A 25,955-nucleotide genomic window follows, 5' to 3' on the forward strand; every position below is an offset into this window, starting at 1 on the left:
CATCTTCATAAACAAAATGTAATGATAATTGCTTTACGCCCATTTCAAACTTGCGCTTTCACAGGATTCACACTCACACAGCCACTTCGCGCGCCGACTACCCCTCGGTTGCGGCTCTGCGATTTCCCCATGAACATGCTAATCCCCAATTAACATGGTAATCTCAAATTAACATGCTAATCTCTCATGAACATGCTAATTTTCACCTGGCAGCCCTTTGGTGGAAAACCAACCATTGGCTGCTGACATTTGGGCTACTCCCATTTCAAACCCTTATAGATAAAAACTTGATTTGCCTATGGAAGCTCACCCCCCCCCCCTTTTCCTGAAGACGACCGTTTGTGTTGCGATCGAAACGTCGTAGTATTTTGTATTTTCTTTGAACCTATCTACGTGACTTTACCGAAAGATCCCAAGAATATGATAATTGCATGCTTTGACACGAATTCACACCTCGCTTTCAAACCTGTTTCGAAATTCATCTCAATACTACGGTGAAAGTTTATGGAAAAATTGTGTAAAAGTTAAACTTCTCCGTAACCGATGAATCGGCAATTTGCGGCAAAGTCTGCGTTGAATAATCTCAAATGAAATACACGACACGCGTTCCACTCAAACATGACTCACAATGATTACATAACGGCAGCAGTGTATTTACTCATTTACAGGCTCGAAATATACTGGCTTGCCCATACTTATACATTCCCTGATTTTAATCACCCTGTTTTTATTTTACCCACGATGTTATGTAATACAGACAGGGGGTTGTAATGCATGATGTTTTAGCACAACGAACATAACTCTTAAATCTCAGTAAACATTTCCTCCGGCCTTGGTAATGACGAAGAGGTGTGTGGTGGTTCCGACACCTCTACTTTGGAACGTGATGCAATTATAGCCAACTTCCTTTTTACTACGTCAATGAAATGAGCCACAGATCTCTCTCTAAACTGGCGACAGTGCGCATTCTTAGTCATGGTCTTAAGAAAATTCACAACAAATTGCAGATCGTAAGTCAAGTCTTAGCCAGTGGATTTCTGTTAAAGATTATCTCAGGAATTCTAGTCTAGTCGACGAAATCAAATACTTAGTCCACTCTTAGTTATTAAATGTTGGCAACGGGTGCGCAATCCTCTGCCACCTCGCAATATCAGGTCAGTTACTTTAATGATGTTGGCTAGGAAAACCTACATTTTCGGCTAATATAACTTGTTTAAACCCATCAAAATAAACCAATCGGTGTATCAACAAAGTGGTATTTGCGAGTCAAAACCCATTTCAGACGCACTTTCGCGATGTTGATCGGTTCAACCACGCACATTTTTTTTTACATACGATGAATGGATAACCATAATTTTTGCACGTGAATTAAGTTCAATTCATGTGACAAAATTAGTTTTTTTTTTATCCGCAAAAAGGATATCTGATGCAAAAAAAAGATTAAGAGGATTCTGTCTAAATTTCGATTTAAAGCTTTCATGACTGCAGGGATTCATCTTCTTGGTTCTTTCAGTAAAGTCACGTAGAAGGGAAATAATAAAATAATAAAAATAAAACATAATAAAATACAATTCTCACGACGTTTCGGCCACAACACAAGCAGCCGACAGCCCTGTTCTTCACCTGAGGACGGCTGCTTGCGTTGTGGCCGAAACGTTGTGAGAATTGTATTTTATTTTTATTATTGTATTATTTCCCTTCTACGTGACTTTACCGAAAGAACCAAGAAGAGGATTCGGTCTAGTTAAACGAAGCCTTTTGGTCTTGGCCATGCGTCGACTCCCTATTTTGATTGGCCAAAGCGTACATTCTCCACTCAGATTTCACCAAGGTCGTACAGCAAGTTAAAATCAAACACACTGCCAAGCAATGCATTGCTTCCTGAGATGACAAGACAGTTGAATGCGAATCAGGCAGGAATGCATGGGCAAAAGCTGCAAAACATCAAAGCATGTGGTTTCAAAAATAAATAATTTTAAACATAAGGAAAACTCTCAAGATTTATGTTATTTCCTTCCACTTTGAAATATATTATAAAAATCGACAAAAATATTGTCATATACATTAAACTAATTCAACAAATTACATAGTGCTAGCGATGTTGCATTGGTTTCAGCCACATAAATGTTTCGAATAGTAAAAGTAACTTAAAAGAACAAGTTTACCTTCATGCATTAGATTGTAAAATGTAACAAAAGACAATATATATATAACATTGTATATCTTATATCTCAACAGTTTGTTCAATTGATACTCTTGTAATGTACATGTGCAGCCCTTTTGTAAAACCACTGCTAACGAGGGCTTCTTCCCCATGCTGTGTGGATCATGGGGATATTTGACCCAACTTCATCACACTGGTCAGAACTTGAAGGTGGAGCATGGTACATTATCACAATGGCTATTTCTGCACTTATCTCTGGTGGCAATACAGCCCCACAACAACCTTTGGTTTATGCATGGTGGTTGCTCATCCAAGCACATCCAGCCCCAAACCTGCTTAGTTTCTAAGATCAAACTAAATCAGGTGCAACCTGGGTAATCTGGTAACCAATTTATTTATGTACGAGTTAAATCAGTTCTTTTATAAATTCCTCGAAAAATGTATATAAATACCTTAGTTTTAGGCAAATATAAAGTATAAGCTTCACTGAAAGATGGATGCTTGTTTTAAAATGTGACTCCCTTCACGTTTGTGATTACATAAGCTGCACACATTTGGAATCGTAATGACATATCTTCACACAACTGCTACAATTGGTCATACGGCTAAATAAATCGATCCACAACCTTTTCATAAATTACTGTAAAGTGAATTAATTCAATGTTCATACAACTTTACAAAATGCGAACACTTCTTAGCCACATCACAAAACAACTGCTTCCCGCCAGTTATGAATGTGAGCCAATATGCAGTGTTTGGCTACCAACAATTACGCACTTGTCAAATACCGTTCAAAACATGACCATTCGGGGATACTGCCACTCCTCCGGACTGTAATCCGAGGCAGACGAAGAGGGCTGGGGACGTGTGGGAACCTTTGCTGGCTCCGGGCAACGCAAAGACTTCTGGTGAGTGTTAGCCCGATGGTCGAACCACTCCTTGTTATGGGCCGACTTCGTGCTAACGTGGTGATGCGACAAACCGCGATGAAACGTACGCATATCGTGTTGTTTAAAGGCAAATTCGCCATTCGAAGGAAACTGCTCACGTGGCCTAGCCTGGTCAGGCTGCCTGGCGACATGCACTGGGCAGCTGTCTACAAAGGCACAGAAGTGGCCGTTGCTCGTGCAGGGTTGGTGATCACGCACAAACGCATCTTCTGGGCTATGAGCCGCTGCCCTTGACCGCCGTGAAAAATTCTCACATCTCACCACCTCCGACTGGTGGCCCCTGTAAGGCTTCAGAGTAGGTCGGTCGCATGCTTTTGGATTGAAGCCAGCAACCCCAGCTGGAGGCAGGAACTGGCAGATTTGAGAGACATTTTCAAAACAGCCACCTCCAGCGGCAACATCAGCAGGTTGGAAGTTCGGGAGACGGGTTGACATCACAGTGGGGTCGCTGACAGCTGCTGGATGGAACATTGTGGGGAGTGGACACAGGGCTGCTGCATGGTCATGCAGAAAGGACTTGGCCTGCTCCTGCTTGTGAAGCGAGGTCTGGAAACACATATTCTGCTCAAAACAGTGAATATAAATTCTTTGCCATTCATCACGTTTTCCCTTAATCTTAATTACACATTTTCACTTACATGAATCGAAAAAAGGCTAATATAAAACATTTGACCAAAAAATGTGACGTTTATAAAGTGGGTTGTATGCTATGGCATTGGATTCAAATGAACAATCTATAATCAACAGTGATGGTGGGAGTTATAAAACAGACAATCATTTGAGTTCACTTACAGACATTTGGTAGCAAGCACTGGTTTCTCGCCCCCTTTCAAAGAACCCTGCCAAGGAGAGAATAAACGCTTGGATGCACGTCCAATACAATTGTTTACACAACCATAATGGTTCATCTCGGCAACAAGAGTTGGCTAACCAATCTGTTCCCGCATCAACATTCAAGGTGATCCTCACAGTTTTCAAGATCCCCTATGGACTTATCCCACCCAGCCTAACTACCATCTCACTCTACACTCCCCCATGCACTCTCTTTCCCCTTCGCAGCTCAGCACTCCACACAATGGGAAGTCACTCCTCCGTTGCAGTTCCTCGCAGTCTGGAAGTCCCCCACCCCACAACTGCATGGTTGACCCCATCCCTCTGTAGAAGTCCAGAATTAAGACCTTCCTCTTATAATTTGTCTAGGATACACCATTTAAATATATGAATGCTCATACCCTCCACTCTCTCTAATTTCCAATTGCACTTTAAAATAATGGCAAGTTTTCCTTTATGAGCTCATAACAACATATGTCATCTCATTGTGTATTATTTGGCTGTGGGGTCGGGGGGGGGGGGTTTGATGACATTTAATCATATCATTACGCGGCCTAACTTAAAAGTCAATTACTATAAATCAGCTGTTAAGTATGACAATTTAAAAAGTTGGGTATCTAAGTCATGAACTAAATCGTGAACCATATCACTTCCTATTACCCGAAATATACACCTTAAGGCAATCTGCAATTCACCAATGCTGAAAAAGTAAGTGAATGGCTAAATTGCTTACGACTTAATTTCAATCGGTTGCTCTACATAATCACACATCGTTGTGCATACACCCCCACAGGGGTCTGTTATGTTACATTGAACTTCGTTTGCACAGTACATAGCCAACCATGCTAATTGGAGGTGCGGGAAATGACAAGCTAAGTTCTACATAAATGAGTTTTCAATCTCGAAGTGAGTTTTCAAATCGAGAATGAGTTTTCAATCTCGTGTGCAGAGGAAACTCACCTCTCTGCGACTGAACCATAGGCGGGGGTGCACCATTCGGAGCGTCGGGTCCCTTTATCACCTGAGTAGGTGGTGGCGCCACCCCGGGAAAGGACATCCGTCCAAAGCTTGGACCTTCAAGATGTTGCGATGATTTTATACACGAAACGAGGAAGCGCCGGTGCTCCAACGCCAAGCGCCGATCTGAAAACGAGCGGCGATGCAAAGTGGACAGACTTCATGCGACCGCTGATGACAATATTCAACTATCAAAAATAGATTTAAACAAGGGAACAAAATTATGCATTCGCCATTCGAGTGTAATGCGTTTCACGTGCGTTTTGTTCCTCGGAAGAATTCATATATTTATAATGAGAGCGCTCGTGCCAGGTGTGCAGCAAGCAGTGCGTCCACAGGTCACGACAAATCAGAATAGTTATTTATACTGGAGGAATCTGAAGAGCTATAAAGCAGGTCAGAACGTTATAACAACAAATATAAAAACACAATGGGTGTGCATGAGACAATGGCGCAGGGATAGCGGCTCCACCAAGGATGGCAAGCCTCGGTCGGCAGGGCTGGGGTGCCAAGGCGGGTGCTTTTCAGCACTGTGTTTTTGTCTTCGTATTTTTGGCAAGCCACCAGAAGCAACACAACTTTAAAGGAGAGTTTCGTTCACATTGGATCCTCCGTATGATGATTATTATGTCACCCTCCTCTTCGTTAAGACAGCTTAAGTATGTGTGCGATAGTTTTGCTTGACATGTCGTTTAAAGTTGGTACATGACATTAGCCCTTCATAGGCTATAATCAGAATCTTTATTTAACACCTGTGATGCATGGTAGTCAGCTAATTGTATCATACCAACTTCTTAAAATTATGGCCAAATTACCCAAACAGGGTGGGGAGGCCCTTATCCATCAGAGGACTGACAAATGACTTATATGGACATGTACATACAACAAAAACATGACAGTAGCATGAAAGACTATTATGTATCTATATTATTAATTGGAGTGTGCGGTGTGAGTTACCTGGGAAGTAAGTGCGAGATTCCAAAAAGTGCTGCACGGTTTTTGCAGCTTTAAATATCAAACTCACTGCATAGAACCAAACACATCAAAGACAGTCGTTAGGCTTTGCATTGCAAACATATTTTTCAAACATTAAAAGCGTGCCTTTTATTAAACCACGAGTAATGTGCCATTTCTCATTAAAACCCGAAATCAAAGCAGGTTTATGCTTTGATGAGCGACCACAGTATATGAAACAGGTGTTATAGCCTGCTCCAGGAACTACATTGTCAGCAGAGGCCTGTGCAGTAAAATACACGTATACTATATTCCTCAACATCTATGCTCCTGGCCTTCACCAACCTGCACTGACTAGCGTGGCAAAGTATGGCCAAATGATTTGTACGTTGTGAGATGGTCCTCAACCACCAGTGAATTGACAGTTGTACACCGAAGTGAACATAATTTTTATACTCTTAGGTTTTTCGGTAAAGTCCTGTGCATCACCCTTGCCTGTATCTGCGTCCCAGTGTCCAGCATCGATGCATTCGTTGTCAGCCCCGCCTGTCTCTTTTGGGCAACAACTCATTTTCTCTTTGTCTCTGGTTAACTCTGGCTTCTCCTGGTGTTTGTGCCTTTTATTCTTCTTTTTCTTTCTGCCCACACCAGTGTGCGACCTGAGGCTTTCTGCGGTGGAGCGGGTCTTTGTAGCCCTTTCATCTGTGCCAGGCTGCTCGCAAGCTTTGGAATTTCTGTGAGCACGTTCCGCATGGCCGGCTGCGAGCTGTGAACCTTGCAGAGAAGAACACAAAGAGGCTCTGTCTCGTGCCGAGCTAAGAGGCGTGCTGTGGCTCACAGACTCCATTTGTAAAAATTCTGAAGGAGATTTGATCAATTCAACGATCACCTGCGTAAAAAAATATAATTTAACGGTTATTGTAATCGCATGAAAAAAAATCACCATTATCAAATTAATTACATTCAACACTCTTACAAGGAATAAACATTGTAATACTCAAAATAAAGTGATACGTGTATCATCTTTAAATAGAATCAGCATCTGTATTTATTCTGGAGGAAGCTGATGACCTATGAAGCTATTTTTCACAGGGGTCGGTCAGCAAGTTATAACAATACAAAAAAACGATAGGAGTGCAAAATAGAGAACAGGTAAGTAAGTCACTAAAATAAATACGTAAATACAACCTTGGACTGAAGCGCAGTCGACCTGAGAGATTCATCCCGCTTCGCTTTCTGTATCTTTCTGTGGCACATATCACTCTTAGCACCTCTTGTCTTGGACGGTTTAACTGCTGCTTGGGCCTGCAAATTGTTGACATCTTTTGACTCCACCATCTGGCTGAAAAGTCCCAAGCGATGCGTGAGCCGGTTCTGCGTGATCAGCTGGCACGTGTTCTGCGTGATCAGCTGGCACGTGTTCTGCATGTCACCCAGGACTGTCCTCTGCATTGGATTGATGACCATGGGCTCTGCCTGATTTCCTCTCTCATTTATCTCTTTCCTGCTGGGCTTGTGCAATGTTGCCTGGCAGCGTTTACTGCCGGTCTCCTCCCCGGCCACCATGCCCGTCACTTTGCTAGCACCGCGCTGAAGCAACGTGCGGGAGGAGTGGTTTCGTTCCCTGTGTGTCTTCCGCCATATATGCTTTCGCCGGTCACCCAAGCGCTTTCCGGATGGCCCTGAGGTGCGTCTGCTGCCACTGTTGCTGCTGCTGGGGTCGTTGGCCTTTCTGTCTGGGCCATGTTTCTCGGAGCTGGGTGCACCGGTGTCTTTATTGTTGAGGTTCTGAGAATGGTCTGGCGATTTCGCGGGTGCCACCTGAGCCAGGGCCTCTGAGGGCACCGCTTTGCTACGTTTGCGAGTGCAGAAGGCTTCCATAGTTAACGACTGCACCTCCTTCGGTCGCTTTTGTTTCGTCTTCCCCATTTAAGTCAGCTGCATGCAAGCAATGGTGCACACAAAAACACAACAATCCAAAGTAAATTTTTGAGATAAGCATTACAACACATGTTTATGTACACTTCATCTGATCTCGTCAGATGTGAGAAGCTTTGCAGGGTTGAGCTTGGATAGTGTTAGGAGGGCTGACCACCTTGCATAAACAGATTATAGCTGCTGGAAGAATGCCTCCCCTTGCCGTTAAGATTGTGGAATTTACTTGATCATACTTCACGTTGGTCAATGCGAGTTGAAGACGTGAGAGCATACAACTACATGCAGTACAATTGATTGTGCTGCTCTGCCCTCTGTTGCCACACACAACGTAGATTAAACATGCATATACCTTATTGGGGGCAACAATTAAAAGAGTTGTTTGTTGCTGAGCAATCTACGTTTTGTGCAATTGGCTTGTACTCAGCAACTGTGTAAAAAAACAAATATGCATCCCACAGTGAACCCTCTCATCAGCCATGGTCAATCCACTGCTGAATGAAGGCCTCCTCAATCTTGCGATGTGACAATCCACCTAGCATCTACACACGAACTGATTTCATTGCTCCATCTCCAACCCGTAACAATCCACAAATGAACCATACGAATACCAAATACCCGATTATCCGGGTTATAAGACGCACTTCTCCGCATTTTAAAGAAAAGTTTGGTGGTGCGTCTTATGATCTGGCATGAGACCAGATCTGGAATACCCTTGCCACTAATCTACAGCTTAGTTTCCTACCTTCACTCCCCTTCTTTACTTCCCCATCAGACCAACACACAGAGGTTACCAGCACCTGTACCTAACTCTGTTTCTGGGGCATCTTGCTCCCACGTTTGCAATTTGTTTAATTCGCGTGTTTCATTTATTCCTGAACTCCTTCTCTGCAATATTCATGTTTTTTGTCTTTTTGTTATTGCTGTGCTCATGCACCACATAGCCGGAAAGCTAGCTAAACGGGATCACCATTGGAACAAATCAAATATACCCCCAGATCTGTGGACATTTATTCAGACCTGACGAGACTTACTTTCCAGAGCGTCTTATAATCCGGACAATACGGTAACCGTGAAGGCATTTAACCCGAATCATCCCACGTTAAGTCAACCAACGCAACACATTTGTCAATAACAGTGGGACTTTAAGAAGAAACGAGCGTGTAATAGGCGACGTTTCAGGCAATAGCCCTTCTTCACAGAGAGGTAGTAGATAACAGGGCCATCTTTGGTTGCTTGCACACCACTGGCCAAGCGTTATCACAATACAAAAAATAAATTGGCGATAATCTCCGATACGTGGAGCGCGAGTTTAACACTTTAACATAGTGTACATACAACGCATTTAGTATACAAAGCATGCAAGCGCCGCCTGCAGTAAAACAATCGTTATATACACGCACCGGAAAGTTGTCGTTGCGTAATAAAAATCTTACTTAATTATAACGATCGTTACGTTACCATAAACTACAATTGCACAATTAAAATAAACAGACTTTCAACAGCAATCGACACGTTAACCCTTGACCTCCCGACAGTTTTCAACGTCATCACTCACGCGTCATCACGTGCCGACGTCCCCGTGGGGAATGTCATCGCGCACACATCTGCGTGGTGACGTCATTTTCCCCCACAATATTTACCCCGCGTCTGCGTCTTGACGTCATCGTACACGTTAATGGTGTCCTTGCATACGTACATTACGTGATGACGTCATCACGTAAGATACGTGATGACGGCTTCACGTATAATACGCGATGACGGCATCACGCCCCTTACGTGATGGCGTCATCACGTCAACGCTGGTTGGCCAGCGTTACAGAGCGGGCGTAGGTTTGGAGTGGCGGTCACGTGAACGGTGACTTGGCGTGGGTGCACCTAGCCTGGCACAAGCGCCGTGGTGACGTCACCGCCACTCAGTGGCTGTTGATGTTGCAATAATATTACCGACAGACCTGTTCTTCACCTGAGGACGGCTGCTTGCGTTGTGGCCGAAACGTCGTGAGAATTATTTTATTATGTTTTATTTTTATTATTTTATTATTTCCATTCTACGTGACTTTACCGAAAGAACCAAGAAGATGAATACCGCTACTCTTGTTTAAAACTGGACCGACGTTCCCAAAATGCTTTGTACTTCCAAACTATTAAAAATTGTTTATTGGATACTTCAGTATTCAACTTTATACTGCAGTCGTTCAGACTTGTGGTCATTCTATTCGCACGCGGGGTACACAGATAAATCTTCTCGATATCACTTAGATTGTAAATGTGGATTTGCTCTCCAACACACCGGTGTGCTGTGCTCGTAACGAATTTGCATTGGCTGTGTCGGGTGGTGGCGGGTTTAACGACACATTTTACGCGATCTAACTCCCCAAAAACTATATTATTGATGATATTAATCGCCAAAGTCTACGTGTTAAACCAGTATAAATCCGTAATATAAATACAGTGAACGTGAATCATTAAGTAACATTGTATATAAATAAAGTGAACGTTAATAATTAAGTAATTTGGTATTCATAGGAAACCTTTATAATTAATATAGTATAAAAAATACAGTCGACATTAATCATTAATATGGCATATAAATATAGTCGACGTTAATAATTAATATGGTATATAAATATAGTATATAAACGTTAATAATTCATATAGTACATAAATATAGGCAACGTTAATAATTAATTAAACAGCTGTGCGGTTGCGTGTTTCCGGTTCCGGTTCGTTGCCGGGGCAACCGCAACGGTCGCGGGATTTGAATTTGGCGGAAGCGGCTCCACGTGGACGTCCTCAGCCCCACTCACCGCAACAGCAGCGTCGCCCCTTTAACCCGCAATCTAATACGCAATAGAACTCTCGACACACTAGTGTGTGTGTGTGGTTGTTTTTCTTTGTTGTAGAACGCATCCCTTATTCACCAGCTTCTCCGTAGATCGTTTTCTCGTGTTCAATTCGGGGCATTTTGACGTTTATTTTACGACCGGGGTATTTTTTTGTTTATTTGTTGCGCGAGTAATTACAAACCGCAATGCCTCGTAAGAGTGGCTCGACCGGCGGCGCCTCCAAGAGGAAACCTCCGGCGCCAAAGCGGAGGCAGCCGCTGTCTGCCGCGGAGTCCCCCGAGCGGCCTGTGCGGGCCAGCACCTCGGCTGCTAGCGCCCGGCGCCCTCCGGGAGGTAAGACCAAGGCGCAAGGTTCATGGGCAAAGCAATAACTGCTTACGTTGTCAACAAACGCAGATTCTAGGGTACGGTTAACACAGCGGTGGTAGCCAAATGATGTGCTATGAAGAAGGGCCATTGCCCGAAACGTCGCCTACTATGTGCATTATTCCTTTAAAGGCCACGGTATTATTGACGAATGCGTTGAGGGTGTTTTTGTTTGTTAATCGTGCTCGAGCACCGCCGCCAACGCAGCATCGCTAAATACAGTAATTTAATTGGGAACGCCATCGATCATTCTATCGATGATGACAATGGTGACGTTAACAATATTAAAAATGTTTATTCCTTAAGATTTTTTTAAGGCTGGTCCTGCAACATATGGATTGTTTAGCCCAGGGGTCGGCAACCAAAATAACAAGAAGAGCCATTTCTTTCCAATTCGGTACAAAATTCAGTATTTCAAGAGCCGCAATGCATCGGAGTACATACTGTACATACGTACATATTGTCAAGAAGCAGCCCGTAAAGAGCCGCATGCGGCTCCGGAGCCGTAGGTTGCCGACCCCTGGTTTAGCCGATTCCATTGATGGGTGTTTGGCTTTAAATTAGTTTGAGAAACCGGGGAAGCCGGTGGAAACCCACTACGCATTCAAGGGCGTGACAGCACTCACCTCGCAGACATCTACAGCACCCGGCAAATCGTGTTTGGTCACCTATCAAAGTGCTCGCCAGGCTCGAGACTGCTTAGCTTTCGAGATCTGTTGAGAGCGTACGGCGGTAGGTCTATTTGGTCGCTATATTCGTGAGTGGCAGAATGGTATTAATACAGTAATCGTATTTATTGGAGGTCGGGTGTCTGCACTTGCTTCTGGATCCGGCAGAAGGATGTACTGGCGAGGTGCGGTGACACCGATAACGGGCCACAGTAGAAAACTGCCTCTGAATTGGGACATGCTCTGCTGGTTTCTCGATGAGATCGTAATATTAATAATGTACAATTGGTGGTCAGTCCACTGCTGGATGAAGGTCTCCCCGTATTGTGTCGGTGATGATTTTTTTTTTGCATACTTGACGAAATGCTCAAATTTTACCGCCGGTCTAATTCACGACCCGGAATTCAACTCAGGTCACCAGATTTATAGGACAATGTTTTTACCGCTGTGTTTAGCTGATTATAAATGAGGACCACGGCTGTTCATTGGGGGATCTTGGGCCACCCTAAGGATCCCTTATAAGGAATCACCAGGTCAATAGTCTGGTCAAGATGTGCTTGTTTTCCTTTGGAGATAAGGGATTGTGTATGACGACTTGCTGCTTTGTGGTGCAATATATGTATGGGTCTGGTGACCACCACCACATTCAGTTATTGGATTAATTATGTTTAAAGGAGAGATGTGATTTTACTCATCACATGGCTTTTTTTTTTAATCACAGTTGGTGAGCACAGGCTCAAAGAAGCAGGTCAGTAAACAAACATTACTATGGAAGGTCTAATAGAAAAGAGTTGATGTGTTTCTTGAAATGAGCAATGTTGTAAGAATTTGGAAAAAGAGATGATGGGAGGGAATTCCAAAGTGGGGAGCAGTGTGATGCAAGCAGAAAGAGAAGTATCTTGACCTGCATTGCGGAAGTTGAACTTAGTGTGGATGAGACGAAACAGTCCGTTTAGTTGACCGAGTCCTCAGTATGGGTGGAGAAAATACTGTAATGAGTGAATTGTAACCATGGTCGAAACGATAGAAGAATAGGTGACTGACTGCCTGTGAGCAAATGGCTGGACCGAATCAGGGAGTGCTGGATCAATCAACCCGCCTGCTTTAAGTTGAAACCGATCCAGTACGGTGAGGTAAGAACTAGGTGCATCATATTCTTAGGTTTTTTCGGTAAAGTCACGTAGGTAAAAAATTTAAATTAATAAAATTAAAATCACGACGTTTCGGAGGCAACACAAGCTTCCGTCTTCAGGTGGAACCGTCACAGCCACGACAGCTGTATCAAGTAAATGAGAGATTACAAGAGCTACCAATCCGTATATATAATGGTTGAAGAAGGGAAGGGCCAAGTACGGCACACGTTTTTATTAATATGGTAAGGTGAGGCTTAAGACTAAGAATAGACTGCATAACAAAAGACCGAGCCTTTGTTATGGAGAGGTGCGGTTTGTGACTACGACTAGCCTACATAACAAAAGTGTGAAAAAATAAAAAAATAAACCTGGTAAAACAAACTGGCTATCTATCAATAACCTGTAATAGTAGTCTGTCAAATAAGATGGTCCAAATAAGTGTAGTTAAATCTTTTTTTGCATGGTTAATCACATCTTTCCAATGATTACTCAGTTTGTAACCATCATGACGGTTGAAATTATGTCTGTGTTTGTATATTTGTATGGCTTCGTGTACAAACCTTTGATGGTAGACAGGAGGTTTGCAGAGCAGCTTGGTCTCGGAAAAGACAATTTCATGAGAGCCCACAGAGTTGTAGCAATGATCGGCAACGGCCGAAGAATCCGAAACGTCGTGATTTTTATTTGATTTTACTTTTATTAATTTTCATTTTTTACCTACGTGACTTTACCGAAAAAACTTAAGAATATGAATCCTTGCAGTCACGAAAGCTTCAAATCTAGAATTAGGTGCATCATCCCAACTTTGGCAAGATTTGTGCTGTGTATACTCGTCTGACGCATTTAAAGCAGTGCGGGTGTGTGTGAACACATTGGACTCAGATATGTGGTTGAATTGTTTGGCTGAATTGTTTGGCTGTGTGTAGAACGTTCTCCAACGAAAAGGAAGCATCGTTTTCGGCCAGGCTCCAGGGCACTACTCGAGATCCGCAAGTATCAGAAATCCACAGATCTGCTCCTCCGCAAGCTTCCATTTTCACGTCTGGTTCGTTACACATCTACGAATGGAATGGGATCAATATGGGTAATGTATCTTGTCCTCAAAAGCAGAATCCTGTCCTCCGAAAGCACGTGAATCTTGACCTGAGACATCAAACTTTTGCCTGCACCATTTCCTTTCACCAGGATTACAAACCCAGCTCCAGTCTTCTTTTCAACACAACCAAGGAGAATGGATGCCCTATAGCAATATATAAACTGTTGGTAATTTATAGCACTTGAGTAATAATTTACATACCTTTGTCATTTGGCTGCTGAATGAAGGCCTCCCATCTCCATGCCAGTCATGGAGGTTGTTTGACCATACACCACCACGCTGGTCATTGCAGGTTAGTGAAGTTGGTTGGGGGGCAGAACCATTTCAGATATTACTTGCCACTGACATTTACTGCTGCCATTAACCGAGCTAAACTTGCCAGATGTATAGCTCAATGTGCTAACCTCTACACCAAGACACCACTTAATAGCATTTAAAACAAATTGTGGGCATTGTGAACACGGGAGGGCTAGACCTGGAACAAGTTGGGCCTCAACTTTTATAGCTGCAGATTTCCACGTTAAATTAACTGCTATTTTGCTACATCTTTACAGCTACATTATGGATTTAAATTATGGAGTTGTCTGGCTGTTGTGCTTTGTGTTACGTGCATTGTGCGCAGGTGAGGGAGCTGACTTGTCGTCTTACGGTGCATCCGTTGAATTGGCAATCGTTTGCATTATTGGCTCTGCAGGAGGTAAGTGACTTATCCTGTATCATCTTACATCACATAATATTGATACATTGAACTTTTTCAAACATTTGAGTGGGGCTCTCCTGCCAGTCACTGCTGTAAGGTTTATAATACACACGATCTAACAAAATACAAAACCCATAAAGTAGAGGCCGACCGAAAGTTGGCAAATGGCCTCTTTCGGCATACTTTCGGTTTCGGCCGAAAGTCAATTTTTAACTTTCGGTCTGGTTTCGGTTTCGGCCGAAACTGATATTGACTTTGGGTCGTCAACCGAAGATCTATTTTTAGAATATAACGCGAGTGCTACGTCTATCACTGCCTATCGGCCGGTCAGTCGGCGCGAGGCAATCCTATGCAATAGGCTGCAAACACACACGTCAGCAGCAGTAGCTTGGGAGCGAGGTTACAGCCGCAACCATGGTCTGCTAATGTATATATGACCGGTCAACAGACGGCAGCCTGTCTGGCTGAATGCGGAAAAACTGTTTCTTTCACCATTCGAACCTCATTTGCCAGTAGCAAAATATGATAATTGTTGTTTTACCCTTTTATCTGGCAACAAAACTGACACCTATTATTATTATTGTTGTTTCTTTACTACAACATTCGTTTGTTTGGATATAATTACTAAGTAACACCTAAAGATTTGATATTTAGCAACTCTTACTGCAGGCTCTGAATGATTAGTTCTAGATTTATTTTTAATTCAAGTAGCCTTGCATCATGACGTATTTCTTAAATCTTGTGTTTGGTAACTTCGGTTATATACCTTTCTGTCTCGGTCGAAAGTGTAGTTAAACTTTTGGTTTTGGCTTCGGTTTAGGCCGAAAGTGTAGTTAAACTTTTGGTTTCAGCCGAAAGTGTATTTTTTAACTTTCAGTCTGGTTTCGGTTTTGGCCGAAACCAGAAATTCAGTTTCGGTCAGCCTCTACCATAAAGGGGCCTGTGGCTAAATCACCCTAAATGCAGCTGATCCCATTAGATCTCAAGTTATGAGGGATTGAGCCTAGTTAGTACTTGGATAGGTGACTATCAAGGCTTTCCAGGTGTTGTAGGAACGGTGTTGCAGTGTGATCAGATTGGCAACTGTCACTCCCTTGTATGTTTTCTTTGAGCACTGGTTGCCTCCCACATGAGGTCAAGTACTCTATAATGAAATGGTATTGACCAAATATTCTCCTGCAGAAACCCTCCTGAAAAGAAGTCTCAGCTCATCGAGGCTTTCCTGAGTAACGTTACAAACCTCGCATTTGAGCTGTGCCGCTCACAGTAATTTTGTCTCCCTTTTCACATCTGCCTTGCCCACTCATTAAGGCCACAGAGGCATTCCTCGTGAAGCTGTTTGAAGACTCCAACCTGTGCACCATCCACGGCAAGCGAGTGACACTCTTCCCACGCGACATGCAGCTCGCACGACGGATACGTGGCATAGACCACTTTTGAGCGTCTGCACTTTCGACGAGGACCTTCATTTTTTTTGCGTGGCATGCATGCGCAACACGAACGAGGAAGCAACATCAGATGGCAGAGCCCAGCTTTCTAGAAAGACAGTGCCACTCCCATCATTGGCGGAGGGTGCCTGCTCACACAGGGGAAAAAGTTTGTTCACCGTTTATAAATCGTTCACCGACAGGCGCAGAGGCAGCGTGTGCCAAGGCCATCCGTTGTAAGCGAAAGTGTGGGGAGTTCCAATTTAATCGTGCGTGTCTGGTATAGAATATCGGTATTTTAAAAGGATAATTACCAGAGGTGGGACAAAGTCATTGTTATGCAAGTCCAAGTCGAGTCGCAAGTCATCAAATTCATGACTCGAGTCTGACTCGAGTCCAAGTCACATGACTCGAGTCCACATCTCATAGGTGGGACAAAGTCATTGTTATGCAAGTCCAAGTCGAGTCGCAAGTCATCAAATTCATGTCTCGAGTCTGACTCGAGTCCAAGTCACATGACTCGAGTCCACACCTCTGATAATTACATTCTCAGGTCGTTTTAACCTGTGAAGTGCGTTTTGACCTGTAAAGTGCGTTTTGACTTTGTAAATTTTCAACACTTCGTGCAGAATAGTTGTGTTCACTATACAAGTCTTTGTATTATGGAATATTTTAATGTCTTGATAAATTGTCCACCCTGTATCATTTGTATCTGTAACCCTATTAGCAAGGAATGTATATAAAACAATTCTGCCACGTAATAAGGATCGTAGGGATTGTTTTTATGTTGTGACGGATGGTAGGTATTTTAATAAATTTAGATATAAGCATACTATATTTGCAACACATTCTTGCATTTTACTTGTGGTGGGAAATTTTAGGGAAACAGCCGATACAAGAACGTTGCATGAGTCCATTTGACTCGCTCCCAAGCAGTGTGCTGATATCCAACTTCGACTGCATTCATGCCTGCAGACCTGGTAGTAGACTGAATACATTCATCCATAAGGCCACTTGTCAGAACAACGTGCATAACTTGTGGTTCCAATTTCTGTGGCCAATAAAAAGCGGATTGTGATAACCATCTGAAATTAGTGGATTACCAAATGACTGTTATTAGCCATATTCATACATGGGTACGACTAAAGTTTTTTTGACCACGAGTGGTACCGATTTCTGCTCTGGCTCATGGACTATATTATACAGACCGAATTCATAGGTTTGGTTACCACATGAAATTTGCCAAGTTGGTTGTCCCTGTACAGTTTTAATTTAAAACAGTTTAGTAGAGTATTTGCCTCCTGAAAACACCAAATAAAATAAAAATGTTGGATACAGCTACTAAACTAACAAAAAGCCTGGTTATAAAGTCTGGGGACGTATACAAATGTAGGTGGTGCAAAATTAGACAGGGTGGGGAAGAGCATTTAAACTCAATATTTTTCGTTTAATTTACACAATTAAGTTTTAACAGCATCCTCAAAACATTGTTTGCAAAAGTTACAAAATAAAAGTATTATTTTAAATGCCCATGTAAATTAATATTAAGTGGCATTTGGGATGATTAACTTCAGCTTTTAAGTGTTTATACAAGTTAAATGTTGCATCTTGCTTGGCATGCCTAAACTGTTTGTGCCTTACATTGTTTTAAACTGTTCTATATAATAAAGTTTTCCTTACACACTGCAGCATCAATTTAATGACAACTGCGGTGCCACAATGGCTACACTTAATACAAAAGCATGCTTGACTAAGCATCTTGTTGAGTAGTTTGTCTTGGTGCACTCACAGCATCACCTATGATTTAGACTGAAATGTGAATGCCTCATTTCTGTACTGTTGTCATGCATTTCAGTGTTCGTTTTTAGTTAAGACATAAGGTCGTTTGAAATATAGAAAAATGCCATTCGGAAATGTATTGTGAAGTGTTAAATTGTGTTAAGCAATTTAAATTGGTGACAAAAACGACTATACAGACCTTTACAAAACAGACACCTTTATTTAAGTGTAACCCCGTTGTAATGGAACACGTAAGCCTAGCTTAAATTCTAACTGGAAATAGCATTCAAAAGAAAAAAGTCAATTTCACCAGAAGCACATTCCCACTCCTGCAAATACAAACACATGCAATTCTGTTGAGTAATTTTTATTTGAGCTTCAAAACTAACATTTTAGACAAGTAGTCCAAGCTACAACAGCCAAACTGGATGCCCCATACTAAAAAAAACCTACAGTGTGCAACTGTTATAGTTGCTATGGTCAGATGAAGTGCTATTGCAAGGTGTGGTAAGCTGTAATGCACAGTTGTGGGCCATGCATAGGTGGTGATGTTGCTCACTGTAGGCCCATTTTACATTCACCCCCATTGATTACAGAAAATATTACTTCAGTCAGGACATCAGTGATTTACGTAGCGTCACCGCCAATTTAGATTGTGTCCTCTCCCTTGGTAAATAAGCTCAAACGTAAAAAATGAACAACGCTCAATTGGACATAGAATCGCATGGAAAAACACTTTCTTGTTGCTATCTTCTCAGCTGGCATGAGCATTAAGAGGTATCCATGGTCTGAACCACTTCCTCCACCACATCAAACTTGATGGGAGTGATTTTCTCCGAGATCACTGCTGTTGTGCCGCGCTTGTAGCGGTAACTGTTTTGCCTGCGGGAACAAGATTACGAATTATAGTCGAGTCAACTATGGCTGTTGATTGATATTTTTTGAGATCTGATCATGGAATTGATTAGTCAATTCCAAAAGTCACGAAATCGGCAATCAAATCCAGATGAATGTTATTAACAGTCAAACCGATTGGCATGCGAGAATATTCAAACCGCACAACGCATTCTAATAGTTACATGAAATATCATATACTGTACATAAAAACACTTGACAGCCCTTTATTAAGCCACTCTTCACGAAGGCCTCACCACACCATGTCAATGATGGGGTTTTTACCATAACTTCACCACGCTGGTCAGTGCTGGTTGGTAAACCAATCAGTTGTTTTAATAGTTAATTTTGTACGCAATTATGATAAAAAACTACTGACAATGCAACCTGAGGCACCTGCACTTAAATTACCAACAAGCAAATGCAGTGCTCACCGGACTCCCTTCTTGTTGGCCACCTCATAGGGTCTCAGGTAGTCCACCTTCTCCTTTGTGATCACACACAGGTCAATGTTGCTACCAGAGCCCAAGTCATTGAAGATCCCAGCAGCAATGGCATCCCTCACCAATTTCTTGGCTTCCTCCTCCTGTAGGGAGGACGACACTTGTTATAAAGTGGAGCTTTTATTATAACACTGGTGGGGAAGAATTACCGCACGACAAATAGTATTTTGGCACCAAAGTTGTGAAACAGTTTAACAGGAAAACATTGATGCACCGGTGTATTAATTTAAAACTAAGTTAAAGACATTTTCAGATTGTGCATGAGTAACTCAAGTGCAGTGGACAAGAGTGTGGTCTCAAGCACTTCTAAAATGTTTAGTCTCATTCTGTATATTATATATATTTAAAAAAATTGTAATAGGTTTGAAGTTACTTTCTCAGTAAAGAGCTCAAATTAACCATTGTTTTGGAGCTCAGGTGTACAGAATGGGAGGTGTGGTATAAATAATAAAAGATTGTGATAGATAACAATGATCAGCTCAAATAAAATATATTTACATGGAGCCAACATTTCATGATGTAGTTTATGCTTTGATTTCAAACCTCCATATTGGGCTTGAATCGATCCTCAAAAACAGCCATAGCAGCCAAGGATCCAGATCCTGTGAAAGGAAACAAAATTTGCATTTATAGTTAAGAAATACACGTTAAAATGTAATTTCATTTTGGTCAAAAAATGTATAAAGACCTTAACTACGAGAATACGGTCTTAAGAATATTGTAATCCACGATCAGACAGTGCACAACATCCACCCACCAACGTCAAACAGAGGTCCCCTGACAACACCCCATCTCCTTCCCCATTCACAACTCCACAGAGTAAATGACATCTACTGCAGCCAGGAGTCCCTGTGTCTGTCCCTTGAACTATCCACCCACCAGACACACTTCACCACGGCAGTGAACAATACAAATGTAGTGCCATAAGAGGGGAGGGGCTGCTGGGGGCTCTGGGACCCTAGACAGATAAGCCTCGGCGCCAGGCGCCAGGCGCTGGGATCCCAGGCAACCCAGACGCTTAAGCCCCTTGGCGCCACCAACGGGGGGGGCTGTGTGTGCTCTGTGGGATACCTGGGGGCGCACACAACCCCACCCCTCTTTGGGGACGAGGCATAAAAGGGCAGCTCCCTGGCCGATCGAGGCCAGTTGTAGCTCAAGACCCAAGACCAGCCACAGTAGGACTCTGGACCCCCTCGTCCCGCTTGTCCTTGTAAGGGCCGGGACGCTGTGAGGGCCAGTGGTGGGACTCTGGGACTCCCGGCTCTACGTCCTTGTAAGGGCGAGTTCCGAGGAAGCCAGAGTCCAGACCCGCACCTTGGCTGGGTCGGGTCAGAATAGCCTCCCCTAGGGTAATTGTAGCCGGAGGACCCCAGAGCGTAGCCAGAGTAGTGTATCTAGGCTGTGTACCTAGGCTGTGTACCTAGGCTGTAACAGAGTATCAGGAATGTTGGAGTGTTGTATTGTAATAAAGAAGTTACCTCTACAAGTGTCTCCAGAACCCATTACACAAGTGTACAAGTGGGTGGAGCAGTGCTTACTGGCCATGTAAAATTTCACCCCCGCAGCAATTCAATGAAATGTGGGATTATCAGGTGCTGTGTCGAGGGTGTGATTTGATTTCAGAATCCGTTTATCTCATTTTAACCATCTCGTGTGCATAATTTGTTCCGTCTAGTTTATGTTTAGTTGCTCCATTAGCCAAAATGCAGCAGCATGTTTGAATAAAAAAAAAAATTTGAACACAAGTGATCCAATGAATGTATCCGCGCCTGACTTACGTTAGCGACTCATTGCACGACTTTTGTGCGCGTTATAAATCAGACATTATTACTATTAATCGTGATCAACGCTAACTATATTAATCGACTTATTGGTACACGACGAGCATTTACCCATCGTCACGTAGGGTAGCTTGTCTGTGGAGCCGTGCGGGTGGATGCTGTACAGCTGAGGGCCGGTGATGTCCACTCCACCCAGCACCAGCGAAGCACCGATATGACCCTGGTACCTGTGCACACAAATTAATTACCGATTCATGCCTCCCACCATCAGAACCATTTTGCATCTCTGATTAGCAGTTGCCTACGTACGGTGCAAAAGAAGTTCAACAAACATGCATTGGTACCAGGACATGCTAATGAATTAACCTAAAAGCTAGGGTAATCATTACTGCAATATCAGTTTTCTACAAGTTATAATTATATTTTGAATGTTGAGTGTATTGTTCTGTGCTTTCCTTTACTTCCAGTATGAAAATATTACTTAAAACTTATTCAACTGCAGTCCCCTCCACAAAATCATTGAATGATTGCAACTTTATCAAATATTTTACTTATAATGCACGTGCTGTCAACTATAACCTAAATAATTAAATAACCGTCTACAATAGTCTACGGCTTATATTGAGTGTTTAATGGCAAATATATGAGAACTTCCATTATTTTTTCCATGACTTAAATCTTTGGTAAGGAAATAAGATATCTAAAAATGTATATTTTTCAAAACATGACAGATTGTGGTTCTTATATTATACGACATTGTTGAGGTATTACATCTGCATAGGTAATTTTGTTTTCCTGCTCTCCAATGTGTTATCAAGTTGTAACTGCATGCTCTTCGCATGTCTGACATTTCACTGCACGTGGGTGGATCTCCAGAAGCCTTTTCAGAACACGTAACCCAATTATCCATTGGGAAGTGGGGATTTATCGTAGTGTTGCAATATCGTGGTAACTCTACCCTCAAAGTCAATGGCTCTAAACTAAAACTAAACTTTGTATATTACCAGGTAAGGCCCACAAGAGCTATGTAGCTCTTTTGCAGAAGTGACTTGGCCACAAATGATAGCTCAACAAAGTAGATTATCACGTGGAGATTTATAGCAGCTAAATACTCTAAATGCACGTTTCTAAATGTGGAAGGAAAAACCGTAGAACCTGGATAAAAATCCACGTGACCAGGGGGAGAGAGACACGCAAACTCCAAATCTACAGATGTCAGGGTTGGGATCAAACCCACGCATCCTGCATAGCAGGCGAGGTAGTTAACATCTTGCTACCATGCTCACCGGAACAGCATCTGCTTGAGCATGCGGTTGGCGGTGACGACACGTCCCTGCCGCCCCGTGGAGAGCGAGTGCAGCTCCAGGTTGGACGAGATGAGCTGCGTTGTCATCTCGGTGTCAGCAGCGGTGCCTGCCCCACAGCAGCTGGTGGTGGTGGTAACAAACAGCAGGTATTTAAAATTGCACTCCTGCCTTTATTTAAAAACGCATACGTCTAGTTCGTGAGTTTAGTGAAATTTGCGCGTCAAACTAGTCGGTTGTGTAAGAACATTTTGTAAACAACAGCCCAAATGATGCCAAAATGTGGGATTATCAGGTGCTGTGCCCCATGCTGGAAATTTGTAGCGTGGAAATTATCACGTACAAGCTACATTTGATCACTTGCAGACGAGTGTTACTTACTACATATTGTTAGGTTTTTTCGGTAAAGTCACATAGGTAAAACATTAAAATTAATAAAAGTAAAATAAAATAAAAATCACGACGTTTCGGAGGCAACACAAGCTTCCGTCTTACTTTTATTAATTTTAATGTTTTATCTACGTGACTTTACCGAAAAAACCTAAGAATATGAATCCTTGCAGTCACGAAAGCTTCAAATCTAGAATGACTTACTACATGTTTGGTGCCAAGTAGTGGATCTTCTCGCAGTTTTTGTCGGCAACAATGGTGTCTTCAGTTGCACGAGTGTCAGCTCCGAGAACAACCCCATCCTACGTTAAATACAATATTCAAATTACAATACAATAAATGCGAGTATCTACAGGCCAATAATGGTCGAGATCTTTCATTTTAACATAACCACATACTGTACATTGTTGCCATCATCGTTAAAATTGTCAACCATTAAACCGAAAAGCACGTCCTATCAAAAACTGAAATTCGTGTCTTTTAAATTCCCGAGAAGATGAGCCAGATATCACCCCGTAAGTACTCTCAGCGTTTACCTTAAAGATGATGCCAGCGATGGTGGTGCCGGTCTTTCTCGCCTTTGGCGGTGGGACACCTTGCTTGGCAAACTCCAACTCGAGGAAAGCATTCCTGGATGAAAGGGATGCAAGATTAAACCCAACTTAAACGCGAGGTACGGTGTAGCAAAATGAACTCGAATAACAGCGTAACACAGGTGTTGACAGAGTTAAGGTTTGTCAGATGTGGTCACATTTGGCGACGTAAATGCAGTTTAAAATAGGTGTTAATGTGTTCAAACACCAAATGGAGACCGTTTGCAAGGAATCAAGTCTGCATTAACCACACGTACGTACTGTGTGGTGAGAACATGCAAACAAACATGCTCTGACAATATTCGCATTGTCTTTTTTAAACTGATTGGTGTTTAAACATCTAAACACTTACTCTTTGGTTCTTTCGGTAAAGCTACGTAGAAAATCAAATCAAATAATAATAGAATACGACGTTTCGATTGTAACACAAGCAACCATCATCAGGTAAGAATGAATGATCAGACACGGAAACAACATAGGCAGACACACATGCAGAGAGACACACCTGATGATGATTGCTTGTGTTACAATCGAAACGTATTCTATTATTTAATTTTCTACGTGACTTTACCGAAAGAACCAAAGTCACGAAAGCTTCGCATCTAATCTAAACACTTGTTTTATTGCCAGAAAGGGTAAAATATATTCTTATTTTTCACACTTTGATACTGGCAAAAATGTCCCAGTATAAACTGTTCCCTGCTTTTGTGATTCTGTCTCTCTATGCAGTCTCTTGCCTTCACCATGGCTATGTCTACCCGTGTATGGATCAGCGTCTCTTTGTGTTTCCCTCTCTTTGGGTCTCTCTCACGTGTCTGTGTCTCGTAAATCTAAAATGTTAATGTATCATACATGTCAACCCCTTATCAGTGCCCCCCTACCTTATTACACGGACCAATTCACACATTATTGGTCACTCCGTGCCCTTACAAATCTCAACGTTCATCCGACAAAGTCCCATCAAAAGGGAGAAACACAAACATCGACCAAAAAAACCCCACATTTGTCCATATTTAAACGGCTGTCCGCCGTATGGACCTGGAAACTAAATTTACATGTACAAGAACACGGGTAAATCGTATGGGTTGACAAGTACGATTTATTAAATATCTGTGCCTCTCTCTCCGGCACCCAATGCCTCTCCCGTCCACACAACAATCGCCCATTCACTCACGCAGACAGCCCCGCGCGGTAACACACACAAATAACACAACCACATCCCCTACACCACTGCTTCAATAACGACAAGGCCCAAACTCAACAAAAGCCACAGAAACCAACTCAGCAAACGACACTCATACGCACACAAAACGACCGCGGCCTAAGCAGCCAGGCCTCAACATCCACCATGCGCAGTCATCCCCCGCATCTCCTCTCTCTCTCCCGGCTTCTGACTCCCAAGGGCGGCGGGTTTGGGTGGTGGAATCTATAGCCACCTTGCAACAACCTCGCGGGGGTTCTGTCCCTCCTGTCGGCACGCTTGAGTGAGAGTAGGGACGGCATCCTCACCTCTTGCAGTTGTCGAAGTTGAAGCCTCCGACGGGCGGCACTTGCACTCGCACGGACGCCATCGCCACAGCACCCGGTGACGTTCACACCGAGGGCGCTTCCGTGTCAAGGGTTAATTAGATGCGAGGGTGGTTCTTTATTTATTTTGTGTGCCCATTTAACGTGTGTATATATTCAAATGTTTATAGTTTGTTGATACGAACGTGTGTAATCGCGCAAGTTTAAACTATATATTTTTTTAAAGGCGTTGGAAAATTATTCGCACCCTTACCCGAAGATTGTCCTGCAGGGCTTTGCTGGCACCAAGATGGCGGCGGGGATATGTGTGTACCAAGATGGCGGCGGGGATATGTGTGTACCAAGATGGCGGCGGGGATTTGTGTGTACCAAGATGGCGGCGGGGATATGTGTGTCCCAAGATGGCGGCGGGGATATGTGTGTACCAAAATGGCGGCGGGGATATGTGTGTACCAAGATGGCGGCGGGATGTGTGTACCAAGATGGCGGCGGGATGTGTGTACCAAGATGGCGTCGGGGATGTGTGTACCAAGATGGCGGCGGGGATATGTGTGTACCAAGATTTGCGGCGGGGATATGTGTGTACCAAGATGGCGGCGGGGATATGTGTGTACCAAGATGGCGGCAGGATGTGTGTACCAAGATGGCGGCGGGGATATGTGTGTACCAAGATGGCGGCGGGGATATGTGTGTACCAAGATGGCGGCAGGATGTGTGTACCAAGATGGCGGCGAGGATATGTGTGTACCAAGATGGCGGCGGGGATGTGTGTACCAAGATGGCGGCGGGGATGTGTGTACCAATATGGCGGCGGGGATGTGTGTACCAAGATGGCGGCAAGATGTGTGTACCAAGATGGCGGCGGGGATATGTGTGTACCAAGATGGCGGCAGGATGTGTGTACCAAGATGGCGGCGGGGATATGTGTGTACCAAGATGGCGGCGGGGATGTGTGTACCAAGATGGCGGCGGGGATGTGTGTACCAATATGGCGGCGGGGATGTGTGTACCAAGATGGCGGCGGGGATGTGTGTACCAAGATGGTGGCGGGGGATGTGTGTACCAAGATGGCGGCGGGATGTATGTACCAAGAT

At 43.2% G+C, this 25,955-nt stretch overlaps 3 protein-coding genes across 5 annotated transcripts; 1 reads left to right on the forward strand and 2 right to left on the reverse strand.

Annotated features, from left to right (window-relative positions):
* Window positions 1–1,348: 1,348 nt before the first annotated feature.
* LOC144937738 (uncharacterized) lies at window positions 1,349–9,378 on the reverse strand. 3 transcript variants are annotated; one of them, XM_078865178.1, is made up of 7 exons: window positions 9,288–9,378; window positions 7,105–7,854; window positions 6,412–6,805; window positions 5,920–5,985; window positions 4,906–5,088; window positions 3,907–3,953; window positions 1,349–3,660 (listed from the first exon to the last, which is right to left on the reverse strand). In XM_078865178.1, exons 2-7 carry the CDS (start codon window positions 7,843–7,845, stop codon window positions 2,956–2,958), a joined length of 2,136 nt encoding a protein of 711 aa, XP_078721304.1. In that variant the 5' UTR covers window positions 7,846–7,854; window positions 9,288–9,378; the 3' UTR covers window positions 1,349–2,955. The 3 variants fall into 3 exon arrangements, with proteins under 3 accessions (XP_078721304.1, XP_078721303.1, XP_078721305.1); XM_078865177.1 differs by having other exon boundaries at window positions 9,255–9,373; XM_078865179.1 differs by having other exon boundaries at window positions 3,563–3,953; window positions 9,255–9,373.
* Window positions 9,379–10,593: 1,215 nt separating this feature from the next.
* Window positions 10,594–16,863, forward strand: LOC144937845 (uncharacterized). The gene is made up of 4 exons (XM_078865363.1): window positions 10,594–11,033; window positions 13,794–13,912; window positions 14,586–14,660; window positions 15,975–16,863. The coding sequence occupies exons 1-4, from the start codon at window positions 10,886–10,888 to the stop codon at window positions 16,101–16,103; spliced, it is 471 nt and encodes a 156-aa protein (XP_078721489.1). The 5' UTR covers window positions 10,594–10,885; the 3' UTR covers window positions 16,104–16,863.
* Window positions 16,864–18,069: 1,206 nt separating this feature from the next.
* Window positions 18,070–24,958, reverse strand: LOC144937844 (proteasome subunit beta type-7-like). The gene is made up of 8 exons (XM_078865362.1): window positions 24,844–24,958; window positions 23,278–23,371; window positions 22,946–23,043; window positions 22,334–22,474; window positions 21,159–21,274; window positions 19,810–19,868; window positions 19,198–19,349; window positions 18,070–18,751 (listed from the first exon to the last, which is right to left on the reverse strand). Exons 1-8 carry the CDS (start codon window positions 24,903–24,905, stop codon window positions 18,640–18,642), a joined length of 834 nt encoding a protein of 277 aa, XP_078721488.1. The 5' UTR covers window positions 24,906–24,958; the 3' UTR covers window positions 18,070–18,639.
* Between the last annotated feature and the right edge of the window lie 997 nt (window positions 24,959–25,955).

Source organism: Lampetra fluviatilis, chromosome 20 (genome assembly GCF_964198595.1).
Source record: "Lampetra fluviatilis chromosome 20, kcLamFluv1.1, whole genome shotgun sequence".
NCBI classification, from domain to species: domain Eukaryota; kingdom Metazoa; phylum Chordata; class Hyperoartia; order Petromyzontiformes; family Petromyzontidae; genus Lampetra; species Lampetra fluviatilis.